This window comes from Rhagoletis pomonella, unplaced genomic scaffold (genome assembly GCF_013731165.1).
Source record: "Rhagoletis pomonella isolate Grant_MI unplaced genomic scaffold, Rhpom_1.0 Rhpom_scaffold_00002, whole genome shotgun sequence".
Taxonomy (NCBI): Eukaryota; Metazoa; Arthropoda; class Insecta; order Diptera; family Tephritidae; genus Rhagoletis; species Rhagoletis pomonella.
This window is the reverse complement of record NW_023458556.1, coordinates 727,471-742,911: the sequence shown is the minus strand read 5'-3', so window position 1 is coordinate 742,911 and position 15,441 is coordinate 727,471. Positions and strand designations below refer to the sequence as shown.

General features: G+C 33.1%; 1 protein-coding gene across 1 annotated transcript in view; it reads left to right on the top strand.

Moving 5' to 3' along the window:
- Positions 1–1,349: 1,349 nt before the first annotated feature.
- The window catches only part of LOC118757402, a 53,394-nt gene continuing 39,302 nt past the window's right edge, over positions 1,350–15,441 (top strand). The window contains exons 1-3 of the mRNA XM_036492118.1: positions 1,350–5,329; positions 10,332–10,509; positions 12,398–12,419. Of these exons, the coding sequence (XP_036348011.1) occupies positions 1,946–5,329; positions 10,332–10,509; positions 12,398–12,419 (3,584 nt within the window). The 5' untranslated portion in view covers positions 1,350–1,945. The remainder of the gene's footprint in view (positions 5,330–10,331; positions 10,510–12,397; positions 12,420–15,441) is intronic.

The following is a 15,441-nucleotide window of genomic DNA, read 5'->3' as shown; positions in this document are numbered from 1 at the left end:
ATTTGAGGTATATATATAATTTTACTTTATTTTATTTTCATTTGCTTTAATTTATGTCACACTTTTTATTTTATTATTAGTTAATTAAATTTTTAGATTAAATTTTTATTGAAAAGTCAACAACAAACTAACTGAAAGCAACGTTAGCACTTGCGGCCAGTTAATGGGCATTACTGCCGTCTGTCAGGGCAAAATTATTATGCGCATTTGTGTGCTCGTTAATCGGCATAAGCATGCCCGTCTGTCTTCCCTATTAAATATAGGGATAAACATTGTTGGTGAAATATATTTGTGATTATACTTCGCGCAGCGCATATATATATGGTATCTTCCCAACAACAACTACACTAATTTTTGCCGCTTTAATTTCGCCATCACCTGCTCTCACTGCTCAATCGTATGTCACTTTTACCTAGAAATCAAAAATCAACAGACTTCAATGTCGTGCTGAGTGTTGGGTAAACGCATTTAACAGATTTCTTATGTGACCACTCTCACGTGTTACCATGCAATGCTAAGTATGTGCAACATAAAAGAATGTTTGGTTTCTTTAAGTCCCATATGAAAAATTAAGATGGCAAGCTCAAATTTTGTCACAACTATTTTTTTGTGAACGACAACGAATTTTTCATATCGACCGAGAGAAAAAGTCATTTTATTATAATAAAATTAAATAACCTTTAATTTCTTTAGTTTCATCTAAATTTGTTTTGATCGCTTAACGTGTTCCCTAGATAAGAGTAAACAAAATTGATTTTTCCAAAACTTCCGACTCTTTGAAGATTTTACTTAATTAAATCTTTATTATGCAATACTTATATTTTTAGAGCAAGAAAAATATAATCTCCCTATTACTGTATAAAACCGACCCAGCCTAATACATATATTAGAGTGGTACAAAAAATCCTTTTTTTTAATGTTATTCAATGTTCACGCAAATTTGTGTTCCTTTTGCTAAAAAATGAAAGTACATAACTTGATTTAAAAAAATAACAGGATTTAGAGATCGCTAAGTCCATTTTTATTTTACTTAAAATTTCTCGCCCTTCAATCCGTGTGCACGCGAAACACCTAAGGAAATTTAAGTTTTGTGAGATCTTATATGCTTTCGAGGTCGCTGAATATACTAGGAAAGTTATTTTTTCGATCCGGCCCTTGCTTTTTAGATATTACGAAAAAATATTTAAAAAACAAGAAAAAATCCCGAAATCGCACTTTTTTAAACTTTATACGAAGTTTTAAATGTGGATTTATGTGGTGCTGGTTATGTAATATGCTAGACTTCTTTAAAAAAATTATAAATATTAAATAAACAAAAGTAAAATGGCCATACAAGTGTATGTCTACAGCTTATATTTTTTTTCATATCCATGCGTTTTCTGAGGGAATTAGTATAATTTTTTATAATTCCACTAAATTTCAGTTAGAATCGTTTCATTAAAAAAGCAAAACTTAACAAATAATTATAAAAACCTTACAAAAATTTGAGACACGTTCGTCCGAAAAATGGTTTTTTGGGCCAGAGTACAGGAAGACTCTTGTTAAGTTGATAAAAAAAACACTGAAAATCGGGATTTAATCGGTACAAATATGAAAAATCGGCACACTTACACGTCCCGACCTTTTAATTAATTAAGCGAGACAATTTGCTCAAAATCCGTACTGTCCCCACAAAATCGTTACGGATGGTCACCGTAATATATAATAATTATATTTTGGCGCATACATTTATGCTATATGCGTATGTAAGTATTATATTAAAATCTAATAATTGGAAAAGGTTGAGTTGTCACTTAAACCATAAATAAAGCTGTTGATTTCAAGTTAATTAATCTGTAGTTTAACTAATCTTTTTGTACACATTTTTAGGATATTCCGGCATTCTTTGAATTATGCGTTAAATAGCTTAACGCAGAAGGTATTAACTTGTTAACTTTGTTCGTCGATGCATTCACAAGCTCGAGCGAGAATGGCCTCAGAAAATATTTATGAAGCAAACAGAGGTACTGATGAAGAAAGCAAGTACGCTTCGAGTACCGATAGCAAATGCATGAATTATGGTTTGAAATCGAAACTAATTGCACCATATTCACCTATATACGAAAATGTAAGACCCGATTTGATTTCCGGACAAAAGATATTATTAAGAAAACTATTTCAAACTATCGAGAAACCGGATACCATATACGAAAATCTGTGTCGAGGCTGCGGATATGGAGTTTTTGAAGCGAGTAGTTATTTGTGTAACTTTTGTTCATGCATTGTTGGAGGGCTCAAAAATAATCAGTTACATCATTTGACAGAAGTCAACCAAGTCTATGTTAATACCGGTGAGAATATTTATGAAAATGTTTGCTCTAAATGCTCTGCTTTATATAATACTGATGAATGTGAGACTTGTTCCGCCGGAGAGAGCATAATAACACCAAATGTTTACGAACAAAAAAAATTGGCAAATGAAAATTTAAAAGATACCAATATTGCCTTAAAAATATCAAAATCGAAATCTTTTCATAAGTTTGATAAGCAAAAACTTTTTAATGGTCTTTTCGGATCGCTTAAGAGAGGTGTAAAAACCAAACAAAGTTTTCCAGACGGTCAAAGGCAGGGGAGTAAGAAGCCAAGGCAACTTGATATAGTCCATCACGTTGAAGGATACGATAACATTTTTCGTACGAAGGAAAGTTTCGATTTACAAAAGATATGCCAACTGAAACAAGCTCATAAACTTTGCGCAGATATTTCGTATAGTGACGAACATATTTATGGTCGGCTTAAGTATAGCAAAAACAAAGCCAACGACATCACTAACGTAGCTAAATTGCATATGCCGTTGTCAAAATCCCAAGAACTATTACCGGTATCTGACAATGATTCCATGTACTTGATAAACAACACCGGCAACCAATCAACGTCGTCAATTCCAAAAGCATTCAGCTCTTCCTGGATGAAATTACAGATTTCTAAACCACTGCGCATTCCAGATAACCTCCCTATTACCCCGAGCAATATAAAGCTGACGTTGCCATTGTCGAACAGTGTTTGCTACTGGATGAAATTATTACGTAAGCAAATCCATAGTTATGACAGTCATACTAGTGCGGACTATGCTTCGTGCATTCCGAAAAGTATTCCTCCAAAAAGCGCTATAATGTATAATTATTACGCCGCTAGTTCAAGCATCAACGATTGCTATGTGAAGGTGTTTCCCCCTTGTTTAGCACAAACGATGACTAATTTTCCAGTCACTGATAAAAAAGGCGAACTCAAATATGGAACGTTTACGAATAAAGTAAAACCACAAACTGATTCCAGTAGCTATATTGCTGGCGAGCAAATGGAAAGCTGTTTTGATGTAATGGTGGACGTATTTAAGCAAAATGTTATGACAAAACAAATGCTCTATCAACAGAGAGAGTCTCAACCATCTGTTGATCATTCCAATATGCTCAGCGCAATCGCCACACCAAATCATCTAATACGATCAGTACGACAACGAGCAAAAAAACAAAAAATGTGTATTCACAACGAAAACAATGCTGCTTTTGATCGCCCTGCTGAGCGCAGTCCGATTTCAGTAATGAATTCTCCTCAAGTACTCTCAACAGTTGCCGCTGAAATATACTTAGCTAGTTGTTGCTCAACCTGCAATGCGAGCGAAGTGAAGAATAATTGTTGCGGCTGTTTGAATGTGGTCGATGACGTTCCTCGATTATACGACTCTGAATTCCAGTCCCAAACGGTGGCTTCGATTGGAAAATATGAAAATAAAACAACCAAAACGCTACTAAAAACAGAAACGATTGACGCGTATAACAGTGCTGTGGGATGTGAGACTCACGAAGAGCATGAGCAAATTTATACTTCGAGTAATACCAATGTGGACGACATTTTAGAAAAAATATTGTACATGCAAAATAAAGCTTGCTTAAAGCTTAATTTACTGCATTTATTAAACAGTGTGTTGATATCTTATAGCCTTAACACCAAAGTGTTACATGCGTGCTCCAATCGATGTCAGTACTTTAGTTGGTTACAAGATTGGTTACTTTATTATTATAACCCATGGAGCTTGAACGCCAATCGTGCTTTGAAAGTGCTTGCTAATTATAACAGCCTTAATATAGCGTTTAAATTATGGTATACACTGTATGAGTCAGTAGCGCGACAAAAAAAAATGTTGAAAGATGATAAACAAGAGACGAGTGATTGTATTGGTGAAGCTCCGACTAGCACACCAAATGCACAAGTTATGAAATATAGTCGTATGACATTGCAGTGCGAATCAGAAAACGTCGATGTTTTTGATGTGAAAGAGAGTGAAAAATTTATTGTGAGAAAAAGTGAGGGTATAAAAAGCTCAATGAAAACCAACGAAGAAGTAGTGTTGCGTGCAAAGAGCAAAGAATCTTTGGAAAGAAATAAAAAAGCTCAAGGGAAGTTTTTAGATCTCGACACTCACGTAGTTGGGTTAATTGACAACGAATCAAAGCCAAATTATGATAAGAATTTAGAAGGTGATTTGGAAACATTAGACGGGGAACTTAGTCACACGAATGCTCCGCATGGGGCTCTTGTATCCAAAGGGAATCAACCCATAAATACCAGAAACGAGTATTGCCATCAACGAAGTGAGGAAGATATTTATCAACCCATTTGGAAGTTCCAAACTGTTGGAGAACCTCATGAGCCCTATGACAGCGATTCTGAATATTACGATGCGAACAGCGGGCATACAAGCTTGTTAAAAAACGAGCAATTTCAATTAAATGACTCGTCAACATCACACATACTTATTGCTGACAGTGTGGAAGATCAAGGCGAGTGGGAGACAGATGACGAATTCAAGTTCTCAAAAATTAACGACGGATTTTACCTGGCCGAAGACACAATATCGTCACAAACGTCATGCAGTGCTGCCTCCCTGTGTAGCAGCACAAATACAAATTTTGATAGCAATGTTGCAAATCTCTCTGCCTCAGCGACCGTTAATTTGGAGCATCCTCATCTGCGTACAGTGTGCATTTTTTTCAGCCCAAGTGAGCCCAAACTTCGTGCTATCGTTTATGACTATAAACGTACTCAAGCATCACAATACTTTTCAAAACGCTCACAAAAACATTCATTCATTGAGAAAACGAGCAATTTTTCATCAATAAATCATGCAGTGGACATTCCGTCAACACAATCAAAAGGTTCAACTAGCCCATCAGCAACCACGGCAAAACCTGCGTGTGATAGAGCACTATCAACATTTAACATGACATCGGTGAAGGCGTGGAAACTCAGCCTTTTAAATACTGCCAACGCAGACGATGAAGAAGATTTGGTAAGTAAGGGTATTTTTAGGGCGTTTCTTAACTCAACTAAATACATACGTATATGAAGCTAAGCAACGCTAGTTGAGTTTTTATTTTTAAAATAACTTACACAATTTCTTGTTACATAAGCTTACGGACACGAATTTCGATACGACACGATGCCTAATCGCTGCTTATCCCATTCGGTACCGATATTTTTTACTCGGTTAGTTTTAAAACGATATGTTTTGGAATCGAATACAAGACGAATACCAGAAACCTTGTGTTGAAGCGAATGTAAATTCACCTTACAAATTTAATGTGCTTAATTATATTTTTTTATTTTCACTTTTATTTCAACGTAGTTTGATTAAAAGGAAAATACTTATAAAAAAATAAAATATTTCACACAGACAACAAAAAATATAATCGATAATCGCAGAGGCTATTGTCAGAAAATTTTAAAATGTACTTAGTGGCATTCCGCTACTATGATAGACGGCCGAGTAATCATAGTCAACTTATGTAAAGTAGTGGTACAGTGGTACTGTTTTTCCGCTGGATTTCTAAAATCTATTATATTTTAAAACTTGCACCAAAATATCGCGCAAAAATATTAAGATTTACGATTTGAAAATACCTCGAAAAATTGATTTTTTATTAATAAGAACAGTTTTTTTTTTAAATTTTTTGAAAAAATTACCTCAGAAGACTGAACAGTTTAAGCTTAAAAATTTAAAAAACATTTCTGCGGAATCATAATAATGAGATTTTTGATGCTGTTGTTGTACTTTTTTCAAAGAGTGGTTTAAGAAAAACTTGAATAACTTAGCCAAAACCTTACCAATTTAGACTTATGAGGTATCATTGGTAAGGTATCTTCTCACCCTTTTAATTTCTTTGCGAATAAGCTCATTCAAAATATGAAAAAGGAAGGTGAGATAAACGAGTGCCATTCCATGTTGAAGTTTTTTTTGCAAAGAAATAAGAAGGGTGAGAAAATACCTTTCACCTGATACCTCATAAGTCTATATCGGTACAGTTTTGGAGCAGTTATAGAAGTTTTTCTTACACAAATCTTTGAAAAAAGTTAAAAAACAGCATCAAAAATCTCATTATTATGATTCCGTTGATTCAATTTTTTATTTATTTTTATGTAAATTTTTTAAGCTTAAACTGTTTTGTCATCTGAGGGGATTTTTCCAAGAAATCCTTTAAACACCAATTGTATTAATAAAAAAAAATCAATTTTTAGAGGTATTTTCAAACCGGTCCAGCTTACGTAAATCTTAATATTTTTCCGAAATATTTTGGTAGAAGTCTTGAAATAGGCTAGGTTCAGTAATCCCACCGGAAAAACTGCAACTTTTTTTGGTGATGTAGTCTAATGTACAGTAGTCGAAAAAATTATAGGCGCACAAAATTTTCACAAGTTTTAAAATATTATTTTGGTTGTTATTTAATTTTGGTTAATTTTTTATAGTTCATTCTTTAACAACATCTGTATAAATACAAGTTTAAAGGCAGTGTCGCACGATTGGGTATTTGCCAAAATTTGGTGCAAATCGTATCCCAAATATTTTTCTTTATCCCAATCACGAAAATTAATTTGTTGAAATTGTTCAATAGAACATCGCTGCATTGTACCAATCTTTTGACTACAAAAACAAAAAATTTCCCATTTTTTTATTTTGTACCAATAGCCCAATATAAAAATGTACCAATCTGTACAAATGTACCAATCGAGTGCCAATGCCTTAAAAATGTACGTAATTAAAAAAAAAAAAAAATCCACAAATTTTCGTTAAAATTTCGAGTTTTTTAATTAAATTGTGAGTATACAGTTTTGTAGGGTCAGAACACCTACATAACTGGGAACTATTTTTGAACCCGTTGTGGCTATGCCTCGACTACTTTACGTTAAGTTTAACTTACTACTTTTACATGGTGATGTCGCGAAATTGAGTTTGTTTTCAGTTAACTAAAAACTGGTATTTATAAGTTGACTTGTAGTGTGTTAATTAACAGATTTTTTTTTGTTCAGTTAGTTTTTATACCCATATGATTACTATTTAGTTCGGATAAATGAGCTTTTTAATCGTTTTCCAAACGATGCTGTTTGAATATCCCTTTCTTCCTATATTAAAGTATGAGTGTTCATAAAAAGTGGACTTTTCACTCTAAGCAACATACATATCTTTCAACAAATTTCACACATAACTACAGGCTTCTTCGGTTGGCTACTGAAAACAATTAGAAGTTAGCCGTAATAATAATAATAGATTGGCGCTTATATATATGTTAGTGTTTGGCCGAGCTTTTCCTCCAATTTGTGGCGTGCGCCTTGATGAAAGGGAGGGAGCCACATTTTTACGCTGACTCCGAACAGCGATAAGCTGTTTTTCGTGGCAGAAATAACCTCGGAGGTTTGTCATTGCGACCACTTGCTAAGAAAAAACCTTTTTTTCTATGTATATATATTTTTTGCTATTGCTATTTTAGTAGTCGACTACAGAATTCCCGACAGGTGTCTGGTTCAAATGTGGGATGTGGTGCATATGATAAAACCGATGATATGTTTGATGACTTCGATGCAGATCCACACTATATAACACCACATCTTGATTTAGTTTTTGCACTTAGTGGAGAAGAATTGAACGATATTTCAACAAAAGAAGAACAAGAGATATAAATTCGTGTCACAGCTTCAAAAACCAATTGCATATTATTATTGTTAAAGAAGCCGGACTTAGTTAGAGTAACACCTTTGGAGAAGACCCGATTGCACAACCAACATATGATATTCATAAGGCATTACCAGAACCGTCAATATCTCGGTCTATTTAACCTTTTGAACCAACCCTCAACATTTCATTTAAATTTCTACCATCGACATCTTATTTAAATCAACCATCGGAAAAAAGGTATAAGGTAAATACACAGCTCCAGAAAAACGAGGTGTAAAACGACTGTTTCTGTTACCGCAAAACGTAAGCCACTTAAATCCCATATATCCCCAAATAAAGCCCCAAGTTTGTTTACAGGGAATCTTAAAAAAATGCAAATGACCATCATGCAAGTCTAAAACTTTATTTGTTTGCTCAAAATGGCAATTCTTGTTTTAATAATAATAGCAATTGTTTTTATGTGTTCCATAATAATTAAAATATTTAAAATAATACATTCTTCTGAATAAAAAGTATAAGAAAATTTTTTGTTTACCCCGAATTCTATAACCTTTTATTAATTTTTCACTTTTTCATACTGGTAATTGTATTTTTTGGTACTGGTTAAGGCAAATAATTATTTTGTCATTATCAGGCAGGACCGTCTGGAGACGGAATACATTTTTTGGTATATCGACGAGCCCCTCTCCAGACGGTCTTAGATTTTCTCCCTCGTAGGAAAAAGTTACTGTCACAGATGGAAATAGACATCATTTTTGGAATTCTCGTGCTAAAATCTCTCATTCCTGAATTTTTCAACTCATAAAAAAATTGGCCTACTAGAGGCTAGCGATAAATCGGTAAAAACTGCATTCGATTTCATGCATTAGTTTTCGAGTGATACGCGTACAAACACACACACACACACACAGACAGACAGACAGCAAAAAATCTAAAAATCGTTGATTTGGCTTCTGTTGCTCTAACAAAGACCCCCCATATTAATTTTTCTTTAATATCTATAACTAGATCGCATTCACCCGCTTCGCTGAGTATATGAAATATCTGCTTGCTATACTTGCTTAGATGTAATTTATTTCAATTAGTAGATTTAGAAATGAAGCCATTTAAAAACCGTTTCGATTGATACCCATATTGTAATAATGCATTGAAATTTTTCAATTTAACTTTTTAAACAGTTGGCAACCCCTTTTAAACCTCTTTAATCTGATACTCATATTGTGATACGTACAAATGTATGTACTCAAATTACCTAATTCCTACAATTCAAGTTGAATTTGAATTTTCAAACATATCGAAACTCTGCTATACATATGTAGCTTAGGAATTAAGCCTTTTTAAGACTCTTTAAATTTAAACCAATATTTTAATAACACATTTAATTTTGTATTTGAGTTTAGCTTTAAAAGAGGTGGCAACCCTCTTTAAATACCTCAGAAATTTATATTTTAATTTAAGCTGAACATTTCTAAACACTCCTGCGTTTGACACTTTAACTTGAGTATATTCGAAATATTTTCAACTAAAATCTTATTAAACTCGTTTCGCCTGACACCCATATTGTGATACATATTCCAATTACCTAATTCACTTAAATAAAGTAGCATTTGATTTTACAAACAGGTGGCAAGCCGCCTACATATAGTTTAGAACTAAAACCCTTATCAAAAACCTTTCGATTGATACCCATACTGTAGTAATTCACTGAAAATAATTGAACCTAATTTTTAAAATGGTGGCCCCCTCTGCAAAACTCCTCAGTAACATTCTAAGGGCCGTTTTCTGAAGTAACCTTTAATTTTAAAGCTCACTTTATATTTAAAGGTTGAATTAATCATAAAGCTATGTCTAAAGTTAAGCATTTCTAGTATCGGGTTTTTGACGTAAGTATGTTTGTTGGTCGTAAACCAACTTAAAATGCTTTACTTTAGACACAATCATAAATTTTAATGCAACCTTTAAATATAAAGTGAGTTCTAAAGTTACAGGTTGATTGAGAAAACGGGCCTAAATGTTTAATCTGAAGGTTTCTTAACAATCTTTCGTTTGATACCCATATTTTAGTTTTAAGGGTAGCTTGCGAATAATTAATTTAAATTTGACTTTTCAAACAAGTGGCAACCCTTTCTAAAATATTTTCAAACATCAATTTTTTAATATTATTTTCAAATAAATAATTCCCTTAATTCAAGTTGAATTTGATTTTTTAAATAGATTGCGGGCGTCCTCCGCAACGACCATTAAATTTATTTTCATATATCAAACGCGCCCTTTTAAGTTTTTAAATCGTTTTGTCGAATGTTTTTTGGTACAAAATTGACGTAGTTCTTTAATGCCTTTATAGATCGTTTCGGAATTTGAGATTTTGAAAGCGCAAATCTTTAAGGAGGAACCCGAAAATCAGACTTCACCTCCAAAAACAGCTACTCTACAACGTTTCAAAAGCGCATCATTTGGTAATCTTTTGGATATACCCACTGAAGATGACAAGAAATCTATTACTGAACGTATGCGTAACAAGTGTAAGTATCCAGCATGACTCCCATATAAACGTATGTATGATTTTACATTAGGGTGGTCCAAAAATGTAACGTAAAGTCGGAATTTTTATGCTTCCACCCCCTAGGCTTGTTCTATACTAAAAAAATATGCCCTAATTTTTTTATTTTGAAATCCAAAAAATATTTCGAGGTCGCTCAAAGCGTTCAAAGTTTTCCATGTATTTTATATGGGGAAAACACAACTTTTCGTAGAAATGGTATAGAATTCTTGAAAATCAATATTTTCAAAATTTATTCGATTTGTTTTTCTTCTGGAGATTCCCAATAATAATAACCAATTATTTATTTAATAATTTTTTCAAAGTAACGATACCTCATAGGCCGAAACCCCCAGAAAATGTCAGAAAATCCACTGGGGGATAAATAAAAAATCTTTAGTTTTAAAAAATTATTAAATATTTAATTAGGTATTGTTATTGGAGTCTTCTGAAGAGATAATTTCTACGAAAAGTTGTTTTTCCCGAAAAGTTGGTTTTCCGCATGGAAAACTTTGAACGCTTTGAGCGACTTGTAAATATTTTTAAATTTCCAAATAAAGAAATATTAGTCTAATTTTCTTTTAATATAGAACAATCCTAGAGGGTGAGAGCATTAAAGTTCCGACTTTACTTATTTTGGACCACCCTATTGTGCATACCCTTGTGGTCAGCTGATTAAGTTAAGTGACATTTTGACCAGTTTTGGCAATTTTTCTTTTGTCTATTTAATGTTCATGATTTGTTTATTAAAGGTTAGCCATTTGCATAATCAGCACCACAAAAATCCACATTCCAAACTTCGTACGAAATTCATAAAAGTGAAACAAACTTTAACAATTACATCCACGAATTTTAAACTTCTTATTAAAAATTTTAGGTATGCAGTTTTATGGCCCACTAATTTTTAGTAGGGGAAAGACCAAATTTTTTGCTCAAACCACCACTTAGCAACATAATCAGCTGACCACGAGTGTATGTATGTATGTATATTTGTATGCATTCCTTTTAATGTTTCACGAAGCTACATGTACATATCTACATATCGCACCCTAAATCAAAAGCAGTCATAACTCGATGTTTTCAAAATTGTTTTTTCTCTCCCAAAACAGTTCACAGACCATATTTCTAATTTCTGCAAAAATTCCTTCTTCACCACTATCTTCTCTAACTGGAAGTATACTATTAAGATTGTTTGGTATTTTTTGAGTTATGACTGTTTTTGATTTAGGAAGCGATATGTACATAAATATCTCGATTGTTAGAAGAACATTATAACTTAAAAAATTTGAACTGCGGGAAAAATTATTTTGATATTTTTAGTAGGGCTTTTCCTTTTGCCCTCTGGTTGCTAATCGAAGTGGAAAGAGCCAAATTACACCAAAAAATTTACCTGTTAAAATCGAAAAGTTTTTAATCTGAGTTTTTATAAAATTTTTGGATACGTAGTTTTATAGCCCATGCAATTTTATTGTAAATATTTTAAAGACAAATCACCTTGTGAGTTGTTGTTTGAGTCACTGTACATAAAGACATATGTAACTAATCGGGTTGTAAAAAAATCGTCCACATTAGGACGGTTCATTTATATAAGCTATCTTGTTTTTTAATTATCATCTTGCATAGTTCAGTTTTTCGTTTGGAGCTAATGGCAGTTTCTTAAGTGAGTGTACACTGTACATACATATGTACATATGTATGTATGTTTGTATATGTATGACAGAAGAATTTGGCATTTTCAAACCTTTGGCTTCTGCTAATCTAACAGAGCCTTTATTAAATTGATGACATTTATTTGTGTAGAAATTTTACCCATCTACAGTATCTAATCATACCTTTTAATAACTATTTAATTTTTTATGTTTCTCTTATAGTGCAACGAGGCGTCTTCAAGCTGTAAGTATGCATCAACAAGTTTTACAAAATCATTTGAATTAGGTTCGAGAAATTATTAAACTATCATTTATACTTATCATGGTTTTTATTTGCTCCCACAACTTTTTCATTTTGAAAAATAACTTTTTTTTCCATCTCAACTTAATTGTATTTTTTTATGTAAACCCGGTGCGCGTAATTAAAATTAGTTCACGTTCTATCCTTTTTCAATGCTAGCGACTGGTATTTTTAACATGGCGGTGTCCTACGAGATTTCAATTGTCCGCTACTGCGTCAGCAGCTACCAGTAGCATCATACCATGGCCGACATCTGTGAGGAAAGCAATTAACTGCGTTTTGGTTTTGCATTTGGCAGTTCAAAGTAGAGTTGGGCACTTTAGTTCTTTTGAGTGAACCGTCCAGTTGTAGTTCGTTCACCTTAGAGAACTAGTTCTTTAGTTCATATAGTTCACTTAGTTCAGTTGACAAATACATTTATGTTATTTTTAACAAGGACTGTAATCATTATGAGTAAAATAATTTAAGTCAACATTTAATCATTACTTTAAAATTTTTAAATTTTTTAAATGGAAAAAATTATTTTTTGATTTTAATTTTTTCGATCGCAAATAATCATACTTTTATGATTTTTACTTTTTTGCTCAGATATAATCATTATTTTTGAGTTTCATTGTTCCACTTAATAATAATGATTATCTATAAATTTGAAAAAGTCATACAGACGCAATCTACTGAAATTTTTACCTGAAAATTTTGGGACTTAAAGGCTCCTATTGCGAATGTCGACTGGCAGTAGAATAGAAATTTGTCGATCGAGTCGACCATCTTTTATTTTGCTATTGTGTAAATTGATCGATAAAAATTTGTACTATTGTGAATGGTTGACTGAGTTGTAAACAGCTGTTTGCTTGTTTACATTTGTTTCTTTAATGTTTCATTTATATCATTTTTAAAATAATTGCTTTTATTATAAAATTTAAAAAATTGATACAGTTGAAATATGGTTCAGTGATGAGGAAGATGATGTGGAAGCTAATAGATTAGTAGAGTTGGCTAAAGCAAGGAGGGAATTGCGAGATTCGTCGGATCACTTGGAGTTGGAAGATGAAGTGTGTAAACATATGTGAATTTTTTAGGTTTTACAGGATCTGCAAGAAAAGCTGTTTTCCTCATTAATAAACTTTATGGAAGTTTAAGAAATAAGGTACGGTTTAGTTATTTGTACAATGATGTTGGGTATTCGTGTTCAAACGCGTGACCCGAGCTTAAAAACTTTAACATAAAAGTGTAGTGAAAGAATTCAACTTTACTTTAAAATAAAGATTTCAAATTTCCGAGCACTAGTTAATTAATAAATTTTGCATTTTTTTGTAAACTTTGATGTTGGTTCTGCGCAAAAACACTATGGCGTAGCCAGAGTTATATGCACAAGAAATATTGTATATCTTTCACAATAGAAGCGGAGCTTCCGCCCCTATTCTTTCCGAAATACCTTTGCATATGTCCTCATTCTCCTGCATCAGATCGACGCGCGGTTGGCGCAAGTTGGCTTTTGTTGCTTGCAATTTTTGATCTGTAATTCAGACACATACATACATATGTACATATATCTCACAATTTCTAACAACTTCCAGTTCAATTGACTTACTTTTTATTCATTATAGTACCACTTTCTTATGTAAATTTTATAAACGCAAACTCCAACGAAAAAAAAAAACAGCAATAGAAGGATGAGCGATTAAAAAGGATTCACAGTCGCTAATTGAGCGACTAAGCGACACTCACAATAGCATCGATAATCGATAATCGCTTAATAGTCGTTTATCTACTGCCAGTCGACATTCGCAATAGGGGTGAAAGTGAAAGTACATAACGTCCGTTGAGCCACCGTCACCGGCAGTATTTGTATGAAGTAAGTTACTGCCCGTCTCCACAGGATAAATTTTATATCTTGATACATATGTCAGAATATAATTTGCCAATGGAGACCGCTCATTGCTCTTCGAGAGCAATATATATCAGAGCTTATATCTTGCCATCTATTGCCGGCAATTAGGTATGTAGTTTGACAGCTACATTTTCATTTGCACGAAAACTTCGTGGCTGTAACATCATTATTATTTTAATATAAAAGCAAAAATTGAGCTGCTTCCTGTTAAAATATTTGTAATTATGTATTTGGATGTAAAATAGCCTATTTTCTAAATTTTTTAAGCGATTAAGTCCGGCAAAAATACGTTTTCGAAGCTATCTTACAAATGCTTATATCAAGATATAAAAAGCCCACACAAATATTGCCACTGATATAACTTATATCTAGCGACCAAAATGACAGCTGGGCAGCAATAAATTTTATCCTGTGGAGACGGCCAGTTACATGAGCATGCTGTCGGCGACGGTGCCGCTCAACTCTCATCTTTGCTTGTGCGTTTTCGTCAAGTGACAACTATTCAGTGTTTTGTTTACATGTTTGAACGTAAATTTTTCCCGTTTGTGAAAACCTTAATATTTATGGAAAAAATGTAAAAAATAATGGAGGAAAACTTAATAGAAGAAGTGAAAAAGGGAAATGCAAATTTTGCAAAGTATCGGCGAGTTTATGATTTTACGGGTGCAATGTCAAACGAATAGTGTGTATAGGCTGGTTTTCACTAAACTGAAAAGTCACCTGGATCGCGAAAAACCACTTTTCCTGTAACTATTTCCATTTTTTTTTTATATGTAAAGCGCCATGGAGACGATCAACTATTTTTATGCTTGACAAGAAACAAGCGCACTTGCCTTTTGATCGTCGTGGTGATCAAGTGCGTGGTCAAGAAAAAGAAATTGTTTGTTGAATTGAGAAATTTATTTGAACGTTTGCGGGCAAGACCTCATACATATGCAATGCTTGACGTATTTATTTGATTGTCTCCGTGGCGCTTAAGGTTCTGTTTTTGTTTACAAATGCAGCCTTGCCTATCGTTTAACACTTTTCATGAACTTGCAGGAAGAAAAACTTCGGACTAAAATCTGCAACTTC